Below are 23,891 nucleotides of genomic sequence, written 5' to 3' on the forward strand. Positions count from 1 at the left end.
ATATATATAGTTGGATGTTTATCCACCTAAGTAGAGCACACTGGTGAGAGAGTGGACAAAATGATCACGTTGATAAGATTCATTAATCACAGCGAATGAGGGAAAACAGAATCATAAGGTGTCAGCAATCTGTCCTTCTGATGAGGATCCGCTATTCGGGACTACTGGAATGTACGACCTACTTAAGTTAAAACAATAAACGTCTGTTGGATGTAAAAAAAACTCCACATAGAGTACTTCCATTTCTAACCACACAGGTGGCATCTCCCGGGGGGCAGCCCATTGGATTTTAGGAATATGGTGCGATTCTTGTGACTGACCAGGAAGTCGCAGACTTACGCGATTCAGAGAAGAACGTCGACGTAGTCTGTGCGATGTTGATCTTCCTGATACACGTGGCAGGCGACACTGAAATTCTGGATCGGAGTACTGGAGCGGCATGTCATCGTTGCCTTCACTATCTTCAAGGTAACCGGGATCATCCGCAGAAACAACCATGTTGGCGAGATTCGAACTACCATCAGCAGGAGCATGTTGTCCGGGATGAAAGTCATGGTCGGTGGACTCATTCACGGTAGAATGCATCAAGAAATTGTTTGATGAGTTCAGCTGATGGCCAGGGGCACTGTGAGAGCTAGTTCTGTGCAGGTAGGCAGCTGTGTTCCGTTTCGATGAGAACTGATTATCCTGGCCAGGATAGTCGTGCGCATCGGAAAAGTGGCCCGGGTCGTCCGACGAGTCGAGCACACTGGAATCACTCGGCATGCATAGATTATCGCTTAGTGCACGACGGCGAAACAGCCCTGTGTCAGGGAACGTACGTGAAACCAAATGCTTGGCCGAATGGAAATAGTCCCGAAATGTGCGGGACAAAGAATCCACGGGGTTCGCATGACCAGACAAGAATGGGGGAATGTGGCGGCCGAACAAGTCAGCAACACTACCGTACCTACGATTCCCACGTGAGCGCTCAGTACCGTCCTTTAGGTAGTCGACTGTATCAGAAACCGAGCCTGAAAGAACCAAAGCGTGTGCAGTAATAAGCAAACAGCCCGAGAACGAAATGCACTGGTATCAGCAGTAAATCGTGCAGCCAAAACCTTTGGCTTTAAGTCAAGCGATAATTGAGCAAATGTCCCAATAAAATGAAAACTGGAAAAATTGGAACCTCGGGTGAAAAGACGAATGACTAAAGCGTTTCAGTCACGGAACAGTAGCTGAAAAATCGATGTATGACCACGCTACTTATTACCTTCCTGTTTCGTCAAACGAACGGGTGAACCTCCAAAAGCGTCAGACCCTACCACTTTTTCTATTGCCTGAGGGGTGACACATTTGACGAACTCGAGTAAGAGATATTGCATCAAAATATGGTATATGTAGTGGGGAGTAAGACCGATTAGGATGTACAGATGATTTAGTGTAGTATTTCGTAAAGAATACCTTTTGGGGATAAAGGTGTCATTCGCAACTGACGATCCTCAACAGGAGCAAAAAACCCAAACTATATAGGCAGTAGAAACGTATCAGCTGGTGTCTACATTGGAGAAATCAATGGCCCCCAGTCAAGTTCGTTTATGGACACAATTTATGTTGAGCCCGTGAGTACCATATATTTGACCGAAACCAGAATGAGGAAGCACGTAGGGTGGGACACTGCCTAGCTGCTCAAGCCTATAGAGGGGAAGTCGAGAGGCGGAGGTCGGGTTCGAACCATGGACTTTCCGATAAATAAATTCGCACTCTAGAGACAGCCATCTCCCCCATACTTTACTGCCAGTCGGCGCTGTTAACTCAGCATACAATCGTTAGCCACCGATTTCGGTGACACGTGGATGGAACATGAATTGTTGGCAGGATTCCATCGAGCATTTGAGCTGGAACGAGGAGTAGGTTTTGGCTCTCAGCCAAGGCACGAAACGAAACCAGTGAGTCTGTTTTCATTTTATGGAGCTCAGTAGCATTCTGGGATGGAAATTTTGCTTGTCTTTTGAGTTCAGCTATTTGTGCACGCAGTTTTCCACCAGCTTCGCCAATGTATTGGGCTTCGAACCCTTCACATCATGTTTCATTGGCACCGGTGTTTTGCCCACCAGGTAGTATGGTGAAAGGCAGAAGCGGGTAAAATAACACCAGACCAAACGCGAATATAAGAACGATTATGGAGATGCAGTTTAGAGAAGATATATTTGAAACGCATGATCCCAGCGAAATCTAACAGACACAGTGTTTCGACTCAGCAACACTGCAGATGGGGTTTAGTGAACCCAAAAGATCTCAAACCATGGACTGATAACACCGAATACATCTATGAAATACGGTGTGGGGATTGTGAAGGATGTTCGACGTCACGCGTAGCTATGCGAATGTGCTAACATGAAGTCTATCGTGCTTCTCTACGTCGCAAACCTTAAGTATCCAGAGGCCAACTGACCTGGTTTAGAGTAGTCGAGTCTCAAAAGAGCGCTTATAGCTCCATTTAAATGCTTGGTATTTTAGAACACGACTGCTCAACTCTTGCCAAGGATTATACTACTCTGCCTGGGATGCTTACAATAGCACAGCAGTGGAGTAAGCTAACTTCCCTATATTTAATGATGTAGCATGAAAACAGTGGTAGCAGAGTTGTATAGTCTGAACCGGAAGCCAAGTCGAAAAACGTTTTTGAGTGATTGAGTACACCGAACACTTAGAGCATTCCATTTTTAGTAGAAATACAGTGACCTAAAATTAGCACTAGTAAACGAAAGACGTAAGATCCACACTGACTTGGATAGAGTATTAGCGATAAGTTTATAGAACAGCACGTACTTGAATCGACCGTATCCTGCGACCGGTGGTCTGCAGAAGCACCAACAGTTTCGGCCAAGTCTACAAAGCCCCGCTGGTCATCGAATGGCTGGAAGAAGGGAATGGCAGGGGAACTTTCAGATCCGCAGTGAAGACAATCAATACTGACCGAAATTGCTTGAAGGACTAAGCGTTGGGGCTAAAGCGTCTCGCATAGAAGCGTCGCGGCGAAAATGGACGTAACCGCTCCACAGACAAAGTGAAAATTTTGTTGTACTCTAAACAGATCGAATGGCGGAAAAAAGCAAAACGAAAACAGGTACTAAAAACAACAGGTTCTTAGGGGGAAGAGCTCTGTCCTAAAAATATGGCCACAGCAACTTTTGTGCACGAAATGCTCCCTAGAATAACTTTCAAATTTTCTTTGGCAGTATGTAAAGCTTAAGGTAGAGTGATTCTCCCCTGAACAGCATGAAGGATGGTGATTTTTTTTGCCCTCATTGTAACATATGAAGAAAACTACAATGTAATCAACCACCTAATGTTTCGTCACAGAACGGCCCTACAATGCAGACGTTACAAGCTTTCAATTCGGAATAGATAAGCCATAATCCACTCTGGAGTCGAAAAGCATCTCGCAGAAGCGCGATGATTCCTTGTCCTTAAAACATGTTGTTGAGGAAAACCGACCAACATAGTCAGATCCAATTTAACTGAAAATGAGGCTTTCAGGCAAAAAAATATTGATTAACTCCTTGAAGAAGACTCTTCTTGCATTTCACGCCCAACAAAATGATTGCTCAGACACATTTATCTGTCTTCAAATGCCCAAAGTAAAACAAATCTAGATCTCGCAACAATAACTTGCATAGATAAGCAATGGCTAGTAAGAATGATCTGAACTGCGTCCAAGCGCCTCCTTCAAGCGCGAAAGCAAAAAGCAACCACTGCATAACGAACCGTCTACCGACCGGTCTGAATGTCAGTACACCAGAGCCAATCCTTCATGATTAGCCCTTTTTTGCCGTCACGAAGACTCTAGCGTGATATTGCGATTTATGAACAAGGCAATTGAAGGCGATCGCTCAAAGTCAGCAGACAGCCCAATGCCGGTTTCGCCTTGTTTGGAATTCGTCTGGAAACGCATCTCGAATGTAAACTCTGCGTTTTTTTCGGGTGAAAATAGCTGTGACTATGAACTGAAGCACAACATAGTTCGTAAGGTGTGTAACTTTCTTCCTAATTTGGTTGGATCTGTAAAAAATTGCACAGCGTAAAAACTATCAGGTGGGACGGGTCAAGCGGTTACTTTGTGTTACTCTTATCCCTCTCCAAAAGAGCATGCAAGAAAGTTGGTTCCCGAAGTAAATATCTGAGCGAAAAAAAACGCGCAACAACATAAACAGTCAGTTTATGGTTAATGGCTGGCGTGGTTGCAAAAAAATAACAGCACTGGCATGAACTGTCTAGTGGTACAGAGCGCGAAATAAACAAGTTAGAACACACGCGGCTTTGTTGTTCGGATTTGCTATACTCACCGACAAGTAAGCGAATGAATCTATGGAAGACTGAAATACAGTGGCATCAAAAAAGTTAACTCGATAGTACTTTTCGGGACAACCCAGATTTTGCGAATCATCGTGTATAGAATGCCAATCGAAAACCACAATATCTCGCTGAGAATGTTTTATTCTCGGGAGGTCAATTTGAGGAGGTGAGCCCAATTCGTAGACCACAACAATAGTCAACTAGTTGGTCATCTACACTGTTAATCCAAAATTCAGAATTTGTATACGTATGGAAGTGACTCGAACCGATAGCGTAAAGGAAATAGTGTTTGACAAATACACTCATTTGCATACTGATCTGGTTTTCAAGGGAGATTAATCAGTAACCTGGCTGAATCTATCGTTTATGATGTTCTTCATCAACTGAATTTGATGCACTGGTGAACACCAAGCTTGCATGCGAAATTGAAATCGTGCAACTTGGGTTCACTTGAAACATAAGTTTGAGGGAAACTCGGGGAATATGCCTATCTGAAGAGTCCCAAGAAGAGCGAAACAGGTCGTCGGCCGTCAAAGAGTTTTCAGTAACCTCACAATTAGTACGTCACATCTATGAAATAAAGTGTCGTTCGCCGAACAGAGGCTATTCGTTAATAGAAACATGTGCATATGTAACAACTCTTCCAGTTACTTTGATTTGTACGTAATAATGGAAGAGACGAGTGAACACAGAGGCAATAATCCCCAGATTAGTTCTAAGCGCTTGCTACTTATTTTCAGAAAATAGTTTGGAATTAAAGCATAATTACAAAATACGAGTAGCCCATTTGTCCCTTAGAGACCATACAAATACCATAGGTGGCGGGCTAACCACTACGTACGATTCGGCGATTAAGTCTTGATGGAACAAAACGTGGGAACGTAAGATCCACGATAGGCAAGAAGTAGGTGGTTCAGCTCCGCCTACTCCATTCGCCAGCGGAGCAAAGGCAACTGGAGGCATCTTTTCAGCAACCCAGTGAGTAGTGGATTACGTATCACCGTAAACCACATGGATTCCATGGCATGTTAGAGAAGCCGGGGGTGAGACATTCTGACTTTGGAGATCGTCTTTGGGGAACAATATCCCTATAGACTGCATAAAAACTTTGCTTCTAGGAGATCACAACAGGCAAATGAGACTGAACATCCACAGCCAGTTCGGCTTCATCTCATAAGTGCAGTAAGGGATTTGGGTAACAACAGTCATTGCGTTTTAAGCTGGTTGGTGCTGTCGCCTAGACAAGATCATGTTTTAACTGATATCCCCCCAACTTTCTCGGAATTATAACATGCAATGGAATAAGCACTCGTTAAAACAAGATAGAACTGAAGGATAATAATGATAGGCGAGGAATGTCAACTCACTCCCTGTATAGTTTTCACTCACTAGTATATCACATCGATAAACGAGCATTTGCGTAGAGTGGCTGGCATAGATATAGGTTGTCTTGGTTACACCTAACAGATTAACATTCGCCGTCCATCTTCTTGACCACACCGCTCACTAGAAGAGGTACTGGCTAAGCTTAGAATATCCGATAATGATATCAACGATTGGATTTGTCTCCAACCTGCACGGAGCTAGGCACGGAATGGAAGACATTTTCTGAGCGAAATGACTGGCTTTAACCCAGTCGATCCACTTCGACGATAAAACCATCACCTGAATCAGAGAGGCTGTCTTTAAACGAGTACTACTGGTAGCCTGCAACAAAGTCTGCTTTAAAGCTAAAACCGTACAGGTTTATAGCCCACTCGAAAAGTTAATGCTAATGAGTAACAGTCGCGCAGATTGAGCACTTCTGAGAGTCAGCGTTAACCACTTTCCGGATCGACATGTACTACTGACTTCGACAAACCGAGACAGGAGAACAAAAATTCGGAACCATCTATTACCAAAGTCCACAAAACTCACTTGCCTTTGTAAATTCAAAGAACATCAAATCACGTCTTGGTTAGAAGGAAGAGAGTGGTAGAAATTACGTTGACACACTTATTCAATGAACAGGAAACTAACCTGTGTGAGCCAGTTGCTCACCGTCCTTGGAACATCACTGAGTCGGTGCGGGGTCTGTACGGGCGACAGTTTCGGACTTAATTGGTCGAACGTTAGGTTCGGTCGTAGCCCTGGTACAAGTTGCCTCAAGATATCATCTTTGTGCCACTCGAGGATGACTTGCTTGGCATATTCGTATCCAACGGTCTAGAAATAAACAAAATCTGAGTAGTAATGGCTGAATCAGCCATCATAACATCATTTGTGTACGTCTAAATGCGGAAAGCGTGAGGAACATTCGGAAACTCGATCCCAACTTGCATGTACAAAAGCCGAAATGAAATATTGATAAAGGTCCACAAACAAGGAAGGATCAACATCTATTTTGGGGACATTTGATACCGAAAGAAACCCCAAGACCAGTGATTAAGTTGGTTTGCTTTCCGGTATGAGCCACCCACTGTCAAGTAGCTCTTGGAAGGTGCTTACCACCAGCTGTGGGCCAGCATACTTAGCTAAAGAATCCCAATGCTTTACAGAATGCAAATCACCTTTCACATTCTCTTCAACATAACCAGAAGTCTTAAAGGTAATCCCAACTATCTTTATTGACCAGCAATCTGTTGTCAGAATGTCTTGTTTTGTCCGTTGACCATTATGTTCGCGCTCGAAAGGGGAGAATGGTGTTTAGTTCCTAGACCATTGATCGGCTATTTTCGTCAGCTGGGTGCTCCACATTCCTTATCTGTAAAACGACACATTTACCTCAGTTGGCTGGAGGTGTGAGTTTGGTGCGTTCTTTCATCTGGTGGAAAGTGCATTCTCTGTAGATCTTATGTGACACGCTCGTGGGTTATTCAGTATTACTTATGTCCGCGCAGTCCAGTCAATACAAACCACTGTTCCGCTCCCGAGTAGGTGACTGTGGTCAGAACCGACAATAGCGTGGTGTTTGTAGTGGAATTCCCTGACGATTACCATGGCAACAAAGCAGTATTGTCAGTACAATGTTCTTGTGCCGAAGATGGGAGAAAGGTGGTTAAAGAAGCCGCAGGTGAAAGGGACACCATCTCATACGCAGAGGCGGACGAAATCGAAGAGGTAAAAGCAGCAAAGCAAAAAAAACGAAGAGGACCTCTTAATAGCTGAGCCGTTACGAGTCCTAGATGTGCCCGCAGTTTTTACACCACTCTGTATATACAACAAGGATGACTAAAATGAGATCTTTATTTGAATTATGCACAGAAATGTATTACTAACTAAGTGGTGGACAGTGATAATAGGTTGAAGAGCCGAATCTGCAGTTTTGAGAAAAATTCTTTAAAATGAAACTAGAATGAGCAGTATCAGACTGCCGCGCCATAAGCCACTTGTTCTAGGACATTTGTTCGTATAGACGATCGAGTGACAGACGAAGTCCATAAACTAACGACCTCGAGAGTTCAGTTGATAAAAATGAACTAGTCACCAGGTGTAAGCCATGCGTTGTGCTCAAAGCCGCCTTGCCGTGAGTGGAAAGATTTATGGTTTACTCAGAAAATGGCAATTTTCAACCCTAGTTGTGGCTGTATCCTTCGCTCACCGATGGTTGTCTTACTAACGGAATCAGGAATACACGCAAAAGAATCCTTTAACACCATGAATGTCGCTGTATATCACAGAAACTCCGTTTACAATCTTCAACGTGACCATCTCACGATCATAAAACAAAGAGGAAGCTATGCGTTGTGTGGGGGCTTTCAGCAAGGTTCGTCACGTGATATCTGTTAAGCTCTAATGAACTATTGCTTGGTTCTACAGCTGGTAGGCTAAATGAGAAAAGCTGAACCTGTGTGAACGAATATACTGTGATTAACACTTTCCCAAAAAGAATTAGGTGCGGCAACCGCTAAACGATTGGTCGGTTGCAAATACTAATGTATACGAAGCCTACAGAGCAAAGATCCATATGAGTTAATCGGAGTCGAGGATAAACCATCAGCAGATATCGACTGACCGGAGAAGTAAGTTGATCTCAGAACGTCAAGTTCTTTCAAGAATAACGTCGATTATGCAGACAAACTAATCCAAAGTTTCCAGTTTTACTCTCCGGGAACAGGATTTTTGCGTTAGGCATCCAAGACTAAATCGCAAACGGCCAAGCGGTTTGATCGCACGCGCATCTAATGCAGGAGACTCGGTACGAAGAATCAATAAGCTATGCCACTAGGAAGCACGAGAGGGCTGGGATACCGCCAGGTTGCCCAAGCCTAAACAGGTGAAGTACAGAGGCAGAGGTCGGTTCGAACCACGGACTTTTCGCACTCTACCCACTAATACACCGGAAGTGTATGCTAGAAATGTCATTTTCGAAGTGATTATGCGTTAATGAAAGATACGAGACTTCAGTTTGTAGTATATGGAACGAAGAAGTCATGGAAAGTCAACAGAAATCAGTCTCGATTGATGGAACTGAGCGGTCTTTTGCACAGTGCTCATACATTTTTGGTGTCAGCCTAAAACCCACGGTACACTTCACCCTGATTTAGGTTAGGCAAATTTAGTTCTAGAGTCCATGCCTGTTAATCACACAACGGGTCGATAAGAGCCACGCAAATATGTAACCATCATCAAACTTGGAGTCATAGAGCAGCGAGCTAAAACAGAACACAGTGCATTGTGGAAACTCACCAGAATCTCCTCAAAAGCGGTGAATTGCAGTGTCATATAGTGGTCGATTGGCGGGCGAAGATAGCGACAAATACCACTGGCTTTGACGTGCTCTAGTTGTCGAACGCAGGAAATGTAGGCTAGGCGAGCTTGAATTTCAGATAGATTTGGAACCTGTTTTACGGTGAAGGAGAAAAAACTCACATTGTACGACAAAAAACAACATATAGAGTAGGGGCACACTCAAACAATAAGCAAAGATAGATTGATGACTCACTAAACTAGTCAGAATCTCGAAATGCAAGTGTTACAGCGCACAAGTTACTAGAAACGTCATTCGGTCGCAATTGATAAATCAACAAGGAACAACACTGATAAACTAACAAGTCGACCTCTTAATAGCAGATGACTTGGAAAAACTGCCGAGAACATCACTGTCTAAAAGATGTACACATGCGACCATTGTAAGCAAAAATAAAGTCATTTGTTACCGGTCGAGTAGTGAACGGATTGCACTACAATGCCATTCTACTTCAAAAGGTGGATTGAAATAGTCGATCGCATCTAAGAACTTCATGCCCCTGATAGGTTCACGCGTTGGGCAACTCGAAGAATGACCAGTCTAACGGCCGTTAGGTGATTTTTTATTTTCACCGTCCAAAAGGCCATGTGAAGGCCACAAGTGCACTACTTGGTGGATATCGTCAAAAGGCCCTAGAAGTTATTTCGTTCAGGAGTCTGATACACGCTACATAGACCCTCCATGTTAGCCTAACGGCAGGGTTCAGAAGTTAGCGAGCCGCGAAGCGCCATCATCCAAGAAAGCAACATCACTGTTGGCACTAATGCTTCATTACCATGCAGCCACAAAGTTTATCTAATTATACACTACTCATAAGGTTGCCGAAAATTTTGCGATAGTCTGCGACCGGTTTCGCCTTGAAATTCATCAGAGAGACGCGGTCCCCGAGTTCCGTCAACCTTATATGTTACTTGAAACCAAATTGCACAGAATTGGCGAAATACATCATACACGAGATTCAGCTGGGTCCCAGGTGAGTCTATCGCAAAACCAAATTTGTTTGCAAATGAGCGTATTTCGCCAAGTTAACTAATTATCCTTAAAGCCTTAGAATGAAAGGGAAAAATGGTGAAAGGGACCTGATTCAGGCCTATTACAAGCAATCTGAGGTGTCCGCTCAGTCAGAAAATCAAGAATGGAACTGACAGTGCGAACGACACTGATATTGATCAGGTGCCATATGTTGAAGGAAAGGAAGGGTTAATGGGTCGTCATCCTGGAAAACGGACCGTATCACAACAGTACATTCCGCGTGGACGAGGTTTTTGATAAATATTTTGTCAAATATGCTTTGACTGGGACTATTGGCCGCCATTCGGTAAGTGCAGGAGACTGTCAATGTATACATGCACTGTCTTCTCCTTCGGGTAGTTATTAGCTACGCTCAAACAGCAGACGAATAGTCGACATTGGAGTTAAAAGGAATTTAAAAACTGACTCTCAGAAACTCAACTCAACTCCATTCTTCCAAATTAGCTCGTGATAGGATAACCAAAAATCAACACTCCTAGAGAAAAATACACAAACTATGGTCATGTGTGAGGAAGAATCCATCGGGAAGTTAAATGGCGCGGCAGAATCGCTGAAATGTATGCATTGTAGCTTAATGAAACTAACACGCAACAGTGATTTGTTCGTTCCGAAGAAGCGGTTGTAGAGCAGTCGCCAGCCTGATAAATGATCACCGTAGTTGCTGAAGTCTGTATCAACGGTAGCACCCACATCGACGGCAAAGATGGTCTTTGCACCGAAGGCAGACATAGTATCGGCTGAATGGGGGAAACAAAAGAAAGTAAAAAGCCAACGTGTAGAGAGGAACACCTTTTAATGTCAGAGTAAGTGAATACTTCTTCATGCACACAAAAGTCTGGATTCGTAGGTAGAATATATTACTTGATGACAAGGACCCCGAGAAATGATGCAAGTTTTTCACGAGGTGAATGGTGCACTAGGCGAGGTGAAAAATATCATGATGCAGTATCAGCGATTGTACACAACTAAAAGACCATGTTATGTCATCTGGGTCATCACCTATAGACTGTCTAATCCGTACGGTGGTTCAAGTTGTCACCATTTTGTTCGTCCACGGACAGTGAACGGGGAGCAGAGTACTAAATGTTGGAGGCTACAGCTCGAGGCTATGAACTTTGTGTCAAATCACGATGGCGTACAGGTTGCGGACACATTTTGTTACCAGTAGAATGGTAAGTGAGAAGGAGATATGGAGTGGTGGTAATACCTGGAACATTGGACAACACTGGGTATACAAACAGAACGTGTTCGTTCGGGTCTGTAACCAATGGTATGACCAGTTTCTGAATTTAATAATCCACAAGGACATTTGGGATGCAAACTGACGGCACACTGACGACAGATATCAGTTAGTCGCCATGCCACCCAAAGTCTCCAGGCAAGCACAAGGAGAGTCATGTGGACCCTGTCCTGCAAGGCGAGCAGCATCGTAACATCTTTCATCCCCTTACGCCATAACAAATTCTATCCACCTCTAGGTTTCCGCAACTGCAAATAGGGCACGGAAAAGCCCTCTTCTTGCCAGGCGGTAACTCAACATATGTAACACACGGCGCATCCCACCTGCTACAACAAAGACATGTTTCCTCACCTCTGCGAATTCGCTGTTTCCAGCCGCCCCATAAATAGTTCTGAGACAGCGGTCATATTCCCGCCTGAAGTGACCAATTTTCGCAGCCGTACATTGCGGTTTGGCACATGCCTTTTTGGTGTCACAAGTGTCACAAATCGGCAAACGCGATTCCGGCCCAAGAGTTTTGTGAGCTGACTTGGTCTATCACACTAGTGTCAGACCCAATGCAGCTTCTGAAATACGTATGATTTTCCGTGACTTCGAATGGCTCTCTCAGAGTCATATTCTAAGATCGCACGTCCAGCAGTATGAATTTTTACTTTGAGGGCACGAATAGCATGTCGAAGGACCGGACGACCTTCGTCAGTAATGTCTGACTTCCTGTTTTCTGAAAAATTAGAGCGATATGGTCTGCATACTCCAGGCTTCCAAGGTTCTCACTCGGGAAGACCTGAACATCGGAGTTATGTAGACCTCCCAATGTCCGCCTCATTACCTCATCAATGACGGGATTAAACAAAGATGTAGGGAGTGGACATCCTTGTCGGACACCACTGTTTGTAGGAAAGTATTTGGAGAGCTCCACATACACGCTCAGGCTCCTACAGGTGTGTGAGTATAAACGGGGGTAGTGTTTTCGACCCTAGTTAGCTTACGTTACTGTGTTATGTTCTGGATATCAGTAAAACAACACGTCAGTTTAACCAACCTATGGTTAGCTGTTGGACAGGTGGAGGTTGGTCTGTTTGTCGAGTCTGGTAACTGGCGCGAATGTTTCTCCACAATGAGTAGGTGAGTGATTTCTCGACTTCCGCTTGCATTTATATAATTGCTACTGCGTAGTTAATACCCACAAAGTGAGTGGTTGTATGAGGATTATCTGACAGTTGATTCAATTAATCATTTTGAGACTCGTGCCGCTTCGTGACCTGCTTACCTAACATCTGGTTGGTTAATTGAATGGCTCATCTCAGTAGTTCTGTTGCTTCAATCCGACTGATGCATTTCACCTTTCACCAGACTGGGCGTCTGCACCCTGATGGAACTATTTTGCTCCGTACAAAGTGATCTTTTTTCATCGCATTCGATGCGAGTAGACCGTCAGAACTGCAAGTTGGTCCGTTTAATCCTAAAGGAGTGAACTCTCACAAATGTAGGACAATCATATGGTGATGTGTTCATGTACCGGCGATTGTAGCCGAAAGTCAGAGGCAAGCAGTTAACTAATGAACGAACATCTCTAACCCTAGTTGGAGCTGTAAACTTCAAGTTGACAATTAAAAATGCTGTTCTCAGCACCATATAAGCATTAGGCGCAGTTGCGACCACAACAGTCTTCAGAAGAGTCACTTAGCTTAGATCAAGAGTCGATTTTAGCAGACCAATGCAGGTGCATTGTTCACTGAAGTACAGCCGATTTCGAATGGTGGTATGCGGTTCCATGTTCAGGCTTGGTTTTAAGTATGGTATCCCTGAAACATCCTCAAATTAAGTGATCACTAAACAAAAGAAAAAGAAAACACAAACCACAGATAAGCTACAGTCGTCAGAAAGACAAATAAGTAACTTGTAGGAGGCTAGCTTCTCCTACCATAGCGAAAGTTGATATGCCGAATGAGGCCGGAGATAACAGAACACTCACAGGTTTCTAAGTAGTCACAGGTGATCATATTCATAGGTCCTTCGTTTAACGAATAAAGTGCTCAATGTCACTGAGGCTGACAACCTGACTAAGGAGCAATCCAACGTACAAAAGACATCGAAGACCATTCATAGTAAATAATAAACGCGGAAACGCACTGATCGAGCATGTGTCTCCATGTTATACCTGCCATACTATGCCCTGAAAGGGTATTTAAGCACAGTAGCTCGTGATTCTCGCCAAAAGACTAGTGAAATAGTTTTCATTCGCTTTAGCAATTGCGACCGACATTCTGTCGTAAAAAAACCGCCAATCGTCTTCTACAAGTTTAGCGTATGGGTGGACCCTGTCCAAGCTAAAGTATGAAAGAAAAGGTACAGCACACGAATGAAAATAGGTCAGAAATCGGGACAGGTCAGTCAATAGCGAGCGAATTTGCAGAGGAAGCAAACTGTCAAACAGCACTTACGAACAGCAGGAGAATGGGTCATCAAATTACAGAACATTTCATCTCCTCCACGAAGCTAAATAATCGCATGAGGAATAAAGTTCCCAGGGATCTTGAAAACCGGTATTTACGCGGTCATCAGCCGTTAACGTGTGGAACACAAACGGACATGCATAGTGAAATCGGAAGTTCGAAATCCTGAATAGTTAGGCACTTTACCACCTTGGACACGAGCATTGTACTAAAAAATACCTGACTGCAACGGTCCAGGACACCAAGGCTACAGATGGCCAAACCGTTCTTCCTCTATTTTGGAACTTTATGCTTTCAACAGCATGTTGTATGTTCAACTGTAGGGTACATGTTACGTTGCTGCGGTTGATATGTTTGCGCAAGTGTGTGAATTTCACTTCGTCGACGAGTAGAATAAAATGTTTCAAAAGCCCAGGGGCAACACTAGTCGCGCGTAGATGATGGTCAACATGACGCTTCGCCATAGTTTCCGGAAGTTAAAGCTTGGGCAGGTGTTTAGACATAAGCAGGCATGAAAGGATGTCAGCAACTGTGTCAACGAAATGACAAAAAGGTCTGGCTATGGGACTTTGAGTAGTAAGAATGAAGAAACCTGAATCTAGCTACAAGGTGCTAGATAAATTTTATTACTACCTTTTGCTTTTCGTATGTATTCCTTTGGGTAATGTGCTTACCGCAGTACTCACCCGGTTCACTGATGAAGGCGCTAACCCTGTATCTGAGAGATTTCTATTGGTCAGCTTGAAAGAAGGATAAAATGTAAACGTATCGTCTTGTCGATACCAACATGCTTAAAGATCGCAAATGAAATTAGCCTCACTTTTCTATAAACAATACAGATATGGTTTAATGTTCACAGTAGCGGAACTGTTAGTTATTCTAATAAAAAAGTGGTAATCTAGTACCTCAAGTTCAGATACCACCCGAAGATCATGACAAGAAAAGTGTCCACCATCGCGACCATCGTTACTACAGATATCAATCGTCAAGCACTCGGTTCAACGAGCACATTTTTTGACCCGATCCACAGGCTGGCGAACAGACCAAACTGCGTGTAGGTCGGGAATATAGTACTGGATGCGTAATTCCAACGGCGGCTGTAAAATTGCGAATGAGGCATTTCTGAAACCGTCTCTGTGTTTTTCACAGCAATGTAGCAATTATTCTGGGGGTGACGCAAGGACTATCATATTGGAAAAAGGTGGTATCTGTTGTCCAGCTAGTTTGCTAATTGTATCAGGCAAGGATGTACAGAGCTCAGAGCAACGGCCGCGTACCACTTCGTTTTTGTCACCTATATTCGTACACCACAACTGCACCTAAGGACTCCAGAAACGATGCTCAGCTTGCAAACCTACTGAGGCCTGCATGCCGGTCGACTGTATTGGCTGAGCATACATTCCACACTGTGTTCATAGCGAGTGAAAAGTGCATTTGGACCTTAATAAACACAACAATGGAGACTGGGCAACCTGTATTCCGTGAACAGTGAATGAATAATTCATATCCCACTTGACACCTGATTTGTCTGATCGTAAACACCTAAGTCGAATGCCAATTAATGGAATATGCCAGATTACCTTGTTGAAAATAACTGATGTGGAAGCAGCGGCAATGAAACTATGCACAATAAATGGAGAACTCATTATTCCATGACCTCTACCTAGTGGGAAATAAACACCACGCGTTACATACCGGGCACATTGTTTGTGTATCCACCGTCCAGCAGCAAACAGCCGTCGTAAGGATCACACAAAGGTGGTAAATAGCCAGACAGAGACATACTAGCACGCACATAGCGCCAAAGGGACCCTGAAATGTCGAAGAAAAAAAAGGAAAAACGGTGAGTCTACCGATTAGCTTGTGTGAACACAGGGGAATCAAGTGAAATGGCAATGGCCTGTGAAGAAGCGTAATATGAAAACACTTATTGCGGCGTAAAATTCAGCAATCATAGCTAATGCAATGAGTCGTTGATTCAGAACGCAACAAAACAACTACGAGTATTGCACATAACTTCCCTTGAGTTGATTCTCAAACCAAGTTTTACTGTATCATGGCTACGTTTCTAAGTTTATGTACACTACCACACACAAGCACCTCTCGCAAGAAATATCGGTCAACACGTGATGCACCACACGCACCTATCTCCTGTTGTATGAATTATTACACTACCGCACAAATACTAAAAACAGTAGCAATGTTGACGCATAGCAAACAAACAGAACACAATGATGAGTTGCATCTCAAAGATAGGCGGTTTATTAGACCTGTCAGTCCAGCGAAACCAGTAGGCTGTGGAATGTTTTCTGCATTCAAAGCTCGAACCATTACAACTAGTATCCAGTGATCACTATTCCTACTTCCATACGATACAACTGTGGAGAAAAATATGGTTGGACTTGGTCAGTAGTGAACAAGGGGCGTCTATGTAAGTTCAGTGATATTGAGGACAAGTCAACATCCAGCCTTCAGCTGACAGGATAAAGTATACGTTGACGGCGCGCTCATCACTTGGGCAGAGAGGCCACAAACTATGGTTTGTAAGGCTCCCAGGGACATGGAAAGTGAAACACACGAACTCAGGCCAGTACAGCGCACTGATGACAACCATTTCTGTTTGGCATTTCTATATTAGATCTACTGACCGTGCACGTATCATCAACCAAGAAAAAGGCAAATAAACATTTGCGTCCTAACCATTCTAAGAAACGAGAGAAAAACTGCACTCGGCATGACATAGTCAGATTGTGGTCATCAGAGAATGACATGAGTTTGAAGGCATATAGAGCGAATGGCTTAATCCAGTGACGACACAAATAATATATGTAGAAAGTGTAGACCGCAGTAATACCATGTGTTCCTCACACTGGTTGCAGCCAGACAAAACACAATCAGATTACCTTCTACTAGACACATCCGATTGTCGTACAGAGTGAGGCGGCCTACTAGACCTCTGCACCCGAACTAGGATGTACCGCTTACGCAAGTGCAGTACTTATCAGTAACCACAACTGTGTTAGAGGATGAATAAACAATTCGATTGCCCAAGTTCGTACAATGACGGTGGAAGTGAGAAACCAGGGTCGTAGGCCGTTAGTGGTGATTTAACAAGAGGATGGATGCCTGTTAAAGTAAGACGAGCTCATTTGCCGCGTGATTTGGAAAATAATCATATTAGCGTGGAGTTAAACAGCTTCAGTAATACAAGAGATTATCAGATATATATATATATATATATTATCAGAAATCAGGCGGAGAGTGAGAAGATAACTGTACCTGCAACTATCACATCAAAAAACCGATCGAACGTGCTTTTCGCAAAATAAATCGGAACTTCAACCCAAAAGGGGCAACCATGTACAGGTGCCTGATTTTTTAGTGCTGAGAAATAGAACAGTGCTGAGAATAGAACAGCAAGAACGTGCGAAAGAACCACCAACCTACCATGAGTATGAACCCGCATCCGACAGTTGGTTATATCCGTCGTCACATAAAACGATGGAATCCACAAATCCTCAACTTGACGATCCTTGAAGACAGATTTCAGCTGTTCGTTGAACTCTTTTCCTGGGTCACACAAAGAGGCGTTGCAGATTAAGGAAGGGAAGATAAAACTACGACCGAGCTAAAATACATTATCGATGTTGATAAATGACGTTCCACAGGAAAGATGACTGCCACATTCGTTCCAAGTCAAAGAAGGCGGGGTGGCTCAACTGGTTAGAGCGCGAATTTACTGACCGGAAGGTCCGCGGTTCGAACCCGACCACTATCTTTCGACTTCTCCTGTCTAGGCTTGGGCAACCTGACAGTATCACAGCCTTTGTGCCCCTTTCGGTGGCATGGCAGATAGGTACCCAAAGGGTGTTACAGCTGAATGATTATCTTATCTCCCAGTCAAAAACCACTCCTCATTTTGTCTAGTCGTCCAGGTGTACCAACCTTCTGGTGCCTAGATGTTATGGCACCTGAAGGAAACATGAGGGATAAGATTTTGCCAGGTTGTTGAAGCCTGTGCAGAAGTCGAGATGCTGACGTTGGATATGAAAAACGGTCCTCGCTGTCAGTAAGTTCACGCCTTAACCACTGAGCTATCTCATTTTGTCCACCTCAAAATTATCAGTTGACAAGGCCACGGTAAACCGAAAGCCCCTGTATGTAACGAGTTAGTTCGAATTGATTTAAGTGGGAAAGGAGTAACTGGTACGGAGGTTAAATAGGGACTAAGGCGAACCTGCAGCTGAAGGCTTCAGTTCACGTGCCCAGGCAAGTTAAGTAGCTTCTCACTTTACTGCAAGTGGTTATTTGATATGATAGATTGATTGATAGACTGAAGCCGACTAGAATAATCTGGATATGTCCGCCCAAAAACCAGCTTTTGGTATGTCGCCGTGTAAAGCATTCCAGAAGAGATTTCAGTTAAAAAAAAGGGATCACAAGAATATTAGAGCTGTTTCCAGATCGGCCATGGAATTCATGAATGGAGTGTGCGGTCAAGAAATAACTATTAGTGAAAATTCATATATGGATTCTGCCACGCCTTCTCAGTCAGACGCTGAAGTCGTAGTAACACGCTTGCACCGCACGCTAAACGACCGTAATGTAAATACTGGTGTGGCCAACGATACTAACGAGCTCCCGAATAACAGAATCCTGAGCCAACTGGTCCCTCTTTGACATGGACTAAACAAATGAATGATAAAAGTACACAGGGCTGTTCAGAGGAAATTAATTTGAGTACGACGAATCTAAATAAATTTAAACAAATAAGAAAAGTCAAAAGCGTAGGTTCTGTTTCGGCGCTAGAGCGATTCCATTGAAATCGGTGCACCAAAATCAGACTGATGAACACGAACGAAAACAAGACGTGGATCATCAACACAGCACGACATACCTGAAAATATCGACACCGCAGGATAGGTGAAATCCTTCACTTTGTTCCAAATAGACGCAAAGCATGTGGTGAAGACACGTGCACGTTGTGTGAACTGAGCATAGCGCGTTTCTTCCGCCCACAATGCACTCATGAAAGCCCCGATACTGGTCCCACCGACCAGATCGATCGGAATTCCAGCTTCCTGTGAGTGGATCAGTGAAAAGTGGGCCATGCTTCAAACATGATGGATCATTAACTTCCAAAGTCACACTTTTATACAGTAGAACGTGGATTACGGTGTTCTAAGAGTACTTCACAGTAGGTGGACTAAGATACAAAACTAAAAGTGTCACGGGATTTATGAAGCTTTTTTAAAATCTCCTTTGAAACCGGTTTAGATCCCAGCTGTTTTGAAATCAGATGGGCACGACATGTAAGGAGGGCTTCACAGCAGGATGAAGCATACAATGAACGCCATGTGAGAAGTAACGACAGAAATCAAGGACAACAATGTATTGCGAAATACTGTTTGAACAAGAGAAATAAAGTGGAATGTGGTCATTGGCTTGTTCGCTGAGCTGGGCACAACCACTAACCCACCGCTACACACAACTACGCACTGATGATGTCACCTCGATTGGTGATGAAACGTTTGCAACCAAATTGCCCAGCTCATCGAACAAGCCAACGACCATCTACGCTACCTGAGCTACCGACATTCTCCTCTATAGAAAACAGTGGAATATCTTAGTTGTTTAGACCGCTTGCCAGTAGCCTTCCTAATAGCACCATGCAAGAATTGCGTGTGACTGGATGAACTGTGACCTGATCAGGATCACGCTATCGTCAGATGAATCAGCCTCCCAGACATTCGCAATTAAGACAAGGCTTCGTGTCGACGAAAGCTCAAGAATGAAGGCACACAACACAAGGATAGCAGTCTTTTTCGATTACACAAGCGACAGCACGAATCACATGCTTTTTAGAGTAACAAGCAAGTAACACATCCCCTCACTGTTGATACCAGTCTTCTACTGTTAACGGAAGCTGTGTGTTAATTGGTGTTACTACACATACGTTCATTGGACCACTAATCAGGTCAACAACGTGACAAAGTAGTTGCAGCATAGAAAGCGGTTTATTTGCCATCAAGTATCCACCACGATCAGATGTCATGTGATAACGCGACTCTCCCCATAAGATCTATTTACCTGGGATACAGATTGTGTTGCGACATGACACAGTGACTGGACTGTAGTTGAACCTTGAGCCGGGGATATTTTCACATGTCTTACCATAACCAGGGAAACAATGTGACCAGATCGACGGAAAATATCGCTGGCGATCGTTGCTATTCTTAAATTTCATGGTATGTTTTATGTTTGTATGTTCAACCGGACAATGCACTAGGAGGCAAGCCGTGGATCTAGGTGGTGGGATTTGTCACGAACACTATTCGAATTGTTAGGCTATCCTTGATTGTGTATTTTCACTTGTATGATATAAACTTTGCAACACTAATGAGCTGACTAAAGTCAGAAAGCTCATAATATAGTTTGTCCACTGGCGAGCGCATGTTTGGCAGAAGGATGCAATCTGAGATTAGGTAAGGTGAACCACAACCACAGGAGGATGAAACCGAGAAGTGCGTTTTGTTGAAGAGAATCAGCGATTATATAGGAGCATATCACAGCAAGCAACGTCATCTTTACGTACAGTCCTCGCTTTCCAACGGCTATTTTTAGGTGCGGTTTCCACTTGAAACCCTCGTTTTGTCAGGAAGCATCGTAACCAAGAGATCGGTGTATAAGGACAAAGTTATGTTTACTGGTCTAGGGTACAATAAGTTGCTCACCTATCAATGATATACCCAAAATAAGTACTCAGATAGTCACCACCTGCGTCAGAGTACAGACCACTTTTGAGATCCCCGGGGATGAATGAGTGCTTAATACCATATATCAGTTTTGTGACAAAAAATGGGCGGAATAATTTCATTTAAGGAATGAATGGAATAGAATGGATTGTACTCAAGAAGAAACAAAGTCTGAGTGGCGGAACGTCACCATGCGTTGACAACGTTAGTTACTGGGCCCGCAGTTGGAGAAAACGAAGTTACGTGATGAAAATGCGCAAACAGGTAGCTTATATAATATTATATCTCACGGAAGGGGCTTTTACTTCTGCAAATTGCTCTAGGGGAGTCTATCTTTCATGAGGAGCTGGAACCAAAGTGCGGAGTTGCTATGAAATAATCAAGGAGGAAACACCGCAAGCATCACAACGTCCCTATTCACTGCAGCTGAAAGTCATATACACCGGACGGATCATTTAGGTTTTTGCTGAAATACAATGTATGACAGTGTTCCATAAGAAGTTCAGTGTAAGTGCTTGTCATTGCACATTTGTTAGTCACGACTGTAACCCTGCGTGGGCGACTGCGTTTGCTAGAAGTTAGTTAGTTATTCTGCGACAAACGCCTGTGAAAGTAACACGGAACAATAGGTGTACTTGTCATATACACTGAAGCAATCATCATCCTGCCAAGGCTGCGCTAGCGGTTAGTGAAAAATGTACTGCGTATGTGACAAATATGCGCTCAGTGGTGTTTGAAACTTGAAGAGCAGATTCAACGATGTTCCCAGCAAGTAAACTCCGAAGTGACCCGAGGGTATGCTGCGACATGCATCGAAGCTCGTGGCGTTTATCAAGTTGGTTTGATCAGTTTAACCGACAACTAAGAAAGAGTCACATACAAGTTTGCAAAAAATTGTGCACTTTTCTAACAATCAACCGTTGACAAAGTTTAGGAATGAAACATGGCAAGCTGTCGATTGGTTGGCCGACAGAGGTGGAGCAACTTCTGGTCGGCGTCAGTACCGTACAGCGATTAACCGGGAAAACATCGATTTGGGATTGATAAGCGGCAAAAACATGTCGAACCATCATCACCACCTGTGAAAATGTGTTCAGCAACCGTAAACATATCGGCAAGGAAGAGGCGTTCAAACGGCACAGTCGCCATGAGCACAACTGTAAATGTAGTGAGAAAAAATCATACACAAAAGAAAATTTCGATTGTAGGTGCAGAAGCAGCTAGGTCTCGAAGGCAAAAAATAGACACAGTAACACTAACCGGTTCGTCACTCATTCGTGTCTGTCATAATCAATCGTCAACGCAGCCTCTTTCGAAGTCCCCGTCTGGTGAAATGTACAAACTACCTGTCCGACTTACTCAGGTTAGATCCAATCAGACATCTGCAGTGAGCCTAGCAACCTGCCTTAGGTAAAACGCTGGCTGTTGACACAATTCGCGGAACCACCTCACTAAGGTATAGAAGATGAGCCAATTCCGTGAATGTCTCAGATCGTAGTTGCCCGCACCTACCGATCAAGGGTGAATTCCGCACAGTTGATAAGTAAATGTTGTTCCCACTACTGGTCACCATGGATTGGTCAAGGCGCCCGATTAGGCTGCATCCAGTCAAGTTTTCAGTCAACATGCGGTAAATGCACTCCCTTCAAGCTCATCATCCGACTTGTGCGAAACAAACTGTAGGGAAGCTTGTTGAATGCGCACAGCTAGTTGTAAAATAATGGAACATCGTTAGGAACTGTCTGGTTGGTGCTTTTATTGGCCCAGCTTGTGTTCAAGCTCATCCTCTAATGCGAAAACGTGTCCAGCCTTGGATATCCCCACTCGACCAAACTGGTCAACCATTATCTCCTGTTGCTCCGGGTTGGGCGGCAAGTGGAATATGTGTTGCGAGTTGTTCTCTAAAAATGCAGTGCACTAGAACTTCCCACCAAACACTTTTGCTTTGCAGTTAGGCTTTTGAGCCAAAGGCTTTGTATGAAGACCTTAATCGCTCTCCTATCTAAGTTTTGAGCTGTAATTCAGGCACGAGCTTATTGATCGGTATTCGAAGCATACCTCAGCATCTCGACTGCTCCTATTTAGGCTTGAGCAACATGACAATATTTCACTCCTCATGCTTCCCTCGGCTATCATGCCAGGTACGCACCGAAAGGGTATTACAGCTGAACGATTATTATAATACCAAAATTCACAGATACCAGATACCATCTACACATACATATAGTCCTGACAGATCCACATTATCTTCATTTCGAGGGAGTGACATTATCGACGTGGCTTTTTAGCTACGTGGGTAGAAAAAAATCTGTAAAGCAGGTATTTGGATTTGGAGAATAGTTTGGAAGGCAATATTTTGGCGAAGAACGTAGGACTGAATACCATGCTCGTTGTTTCCAGTCTAGGGCAACCGTTTAGCCAACTGTTTTGGACGGAAAACCGCCGGCCAGGCCAAAGCATCCGACACCGGGAAAGGAAAACTATTGACAGCCTGAGAAAATCACCATGCCGAACACTTTCCTGAATTGTGGCCTTCGGTAACAATGTCCAGGGCTGAGAGGACACAAAAGCATCTCGTTAAACAGCCAAATCTGTGGAGTTCTTGGTAGGTGTGGATTCAGTAAACGCACTACTCATACTAACCCGCATCCAACATAAATGTATTCGGCCAGGATGTCCAACAGATAGAGTGCATATGAGAATGGCAGGAAGCGGTGGACGGAGATAATGAATGGAACCGTGAGATATCGTACCAGGACTTCATTTGGGTCACATGATAAACAAGATGGTACATTTGTTAAGCAATTAAGTCTACGTTCAAAACAGTGAATTTGACGGACGAGTACATGAGTGGCAAACTGGCCAAATACCAGAAATGTGCCAAGGTTTATTTAAAAGACCAATAAGGTATATATAAGTAATTGGGTTGGGAATTCTCTGACCTTACGATTTATAGATGATAAGTGAACCACGTGTATTCAATCAATGTGTTCAAAAGAACAACATCCCTATTTCTGAATATGTAGTAGTCGATTAGTTAAATTGAAAGCTGAGGCCGCTGACAGGAGCGTAGTTGTACCGACAAGCAGGACTATCTCGCAAGTTAATAAGCGCGTACTGGAGATTTTTCTCCGAAATATCATCAACCCAATAGTTGAGCTGATTGAAGAGATCCACAACCAACTGAAACCACAAAAAACAATCAAGCGTAATAGGTTCTAACGTTGACGCCTGTAAAAACGATAGGCATATTCCTGTACGTCGACCAGGAAGACAATGTCCATCCTGTGAAAATGAGTTTTATACATAGTCCGGGTTGCATTTACTGCCAATCAATGAGG

The 23,891-nt window shown here is 43.7% G+C and overlaps 2 protein-coding genes across 2 annotated transcripts in view; one reads left to right on the forward strand and one right to left on the reverse strand.

Moving 5' to 3' along the window:
- The window catches only part of T265_09823 (hypothetical protein), a gene marked incomplete at both ends in the record, with an annotated part of 78,448 nt that overhangs the window by 6,988 nt on the left and 47,569 nt on the right, over positions 1-23,891 (reverse strand). The window contains 9 exons of the mRNA XM_009176006.1: positions 340-1,013; positions 2,812-2,989; positions 6,358-6,543; positions 9,007-9,159; positions 10,685-10,888; positions 15,376-15,458; positions 15,491-15,607; positions 17,243-17,365; positions 18,693-18,876. Coding sequence (XP_009174270.1) covers positions 340-1,013; positions 2,812-2,989; positions 6,358-6,543; positions 9,007-9,159; positions 10,685-10,888; positions 15,376-15,458; positions 15,491-15,607; positions 17,243-17,365; positions 18,693-18,876 — 1,902 coding nt within the window. The remainder of the gene's footprint in view (positions 1-339; positions 1,014-2,811; positions 2,990-6,357; positions 6,544-9,006; positions 9,160-10,684; positions 10,889-15,375; positions 15,459-15,490; positions 15,608-17,242; positions 17,366-18,692; positions 18,877-23,891) is intronic.
- T265_09822 (hypothetical protein) lies at positions 3,849-23,045 on the forward strand (the record flags this gene model as incomplete). Its single annotated transcript, XM_009176005.1, has 2 exons — positions 3,849-4,013; positions 22,956-23,045. 2 exons carry the CDS (start codon positions 3,849-3,851, stop codon positions 23,043-23,045), a joined length of 255 nt encoding a protein of 84 aa, XP_009174269.1.

The sequence above is a fragment of the Opisthorchis viverrini genome, assembly GCF_000715545.1.
Source record: "Opisthorchis viverrini unplaced genomic scaffold opera_v5_306, whole genome shotgun sequence".
NCBI lineage: Eukaryota > Metazoa > Platyhelminthes > Trematoda > Opisthorchiida > Opisthorchiidae > Opisthorchis > Opisthorchis viverrini.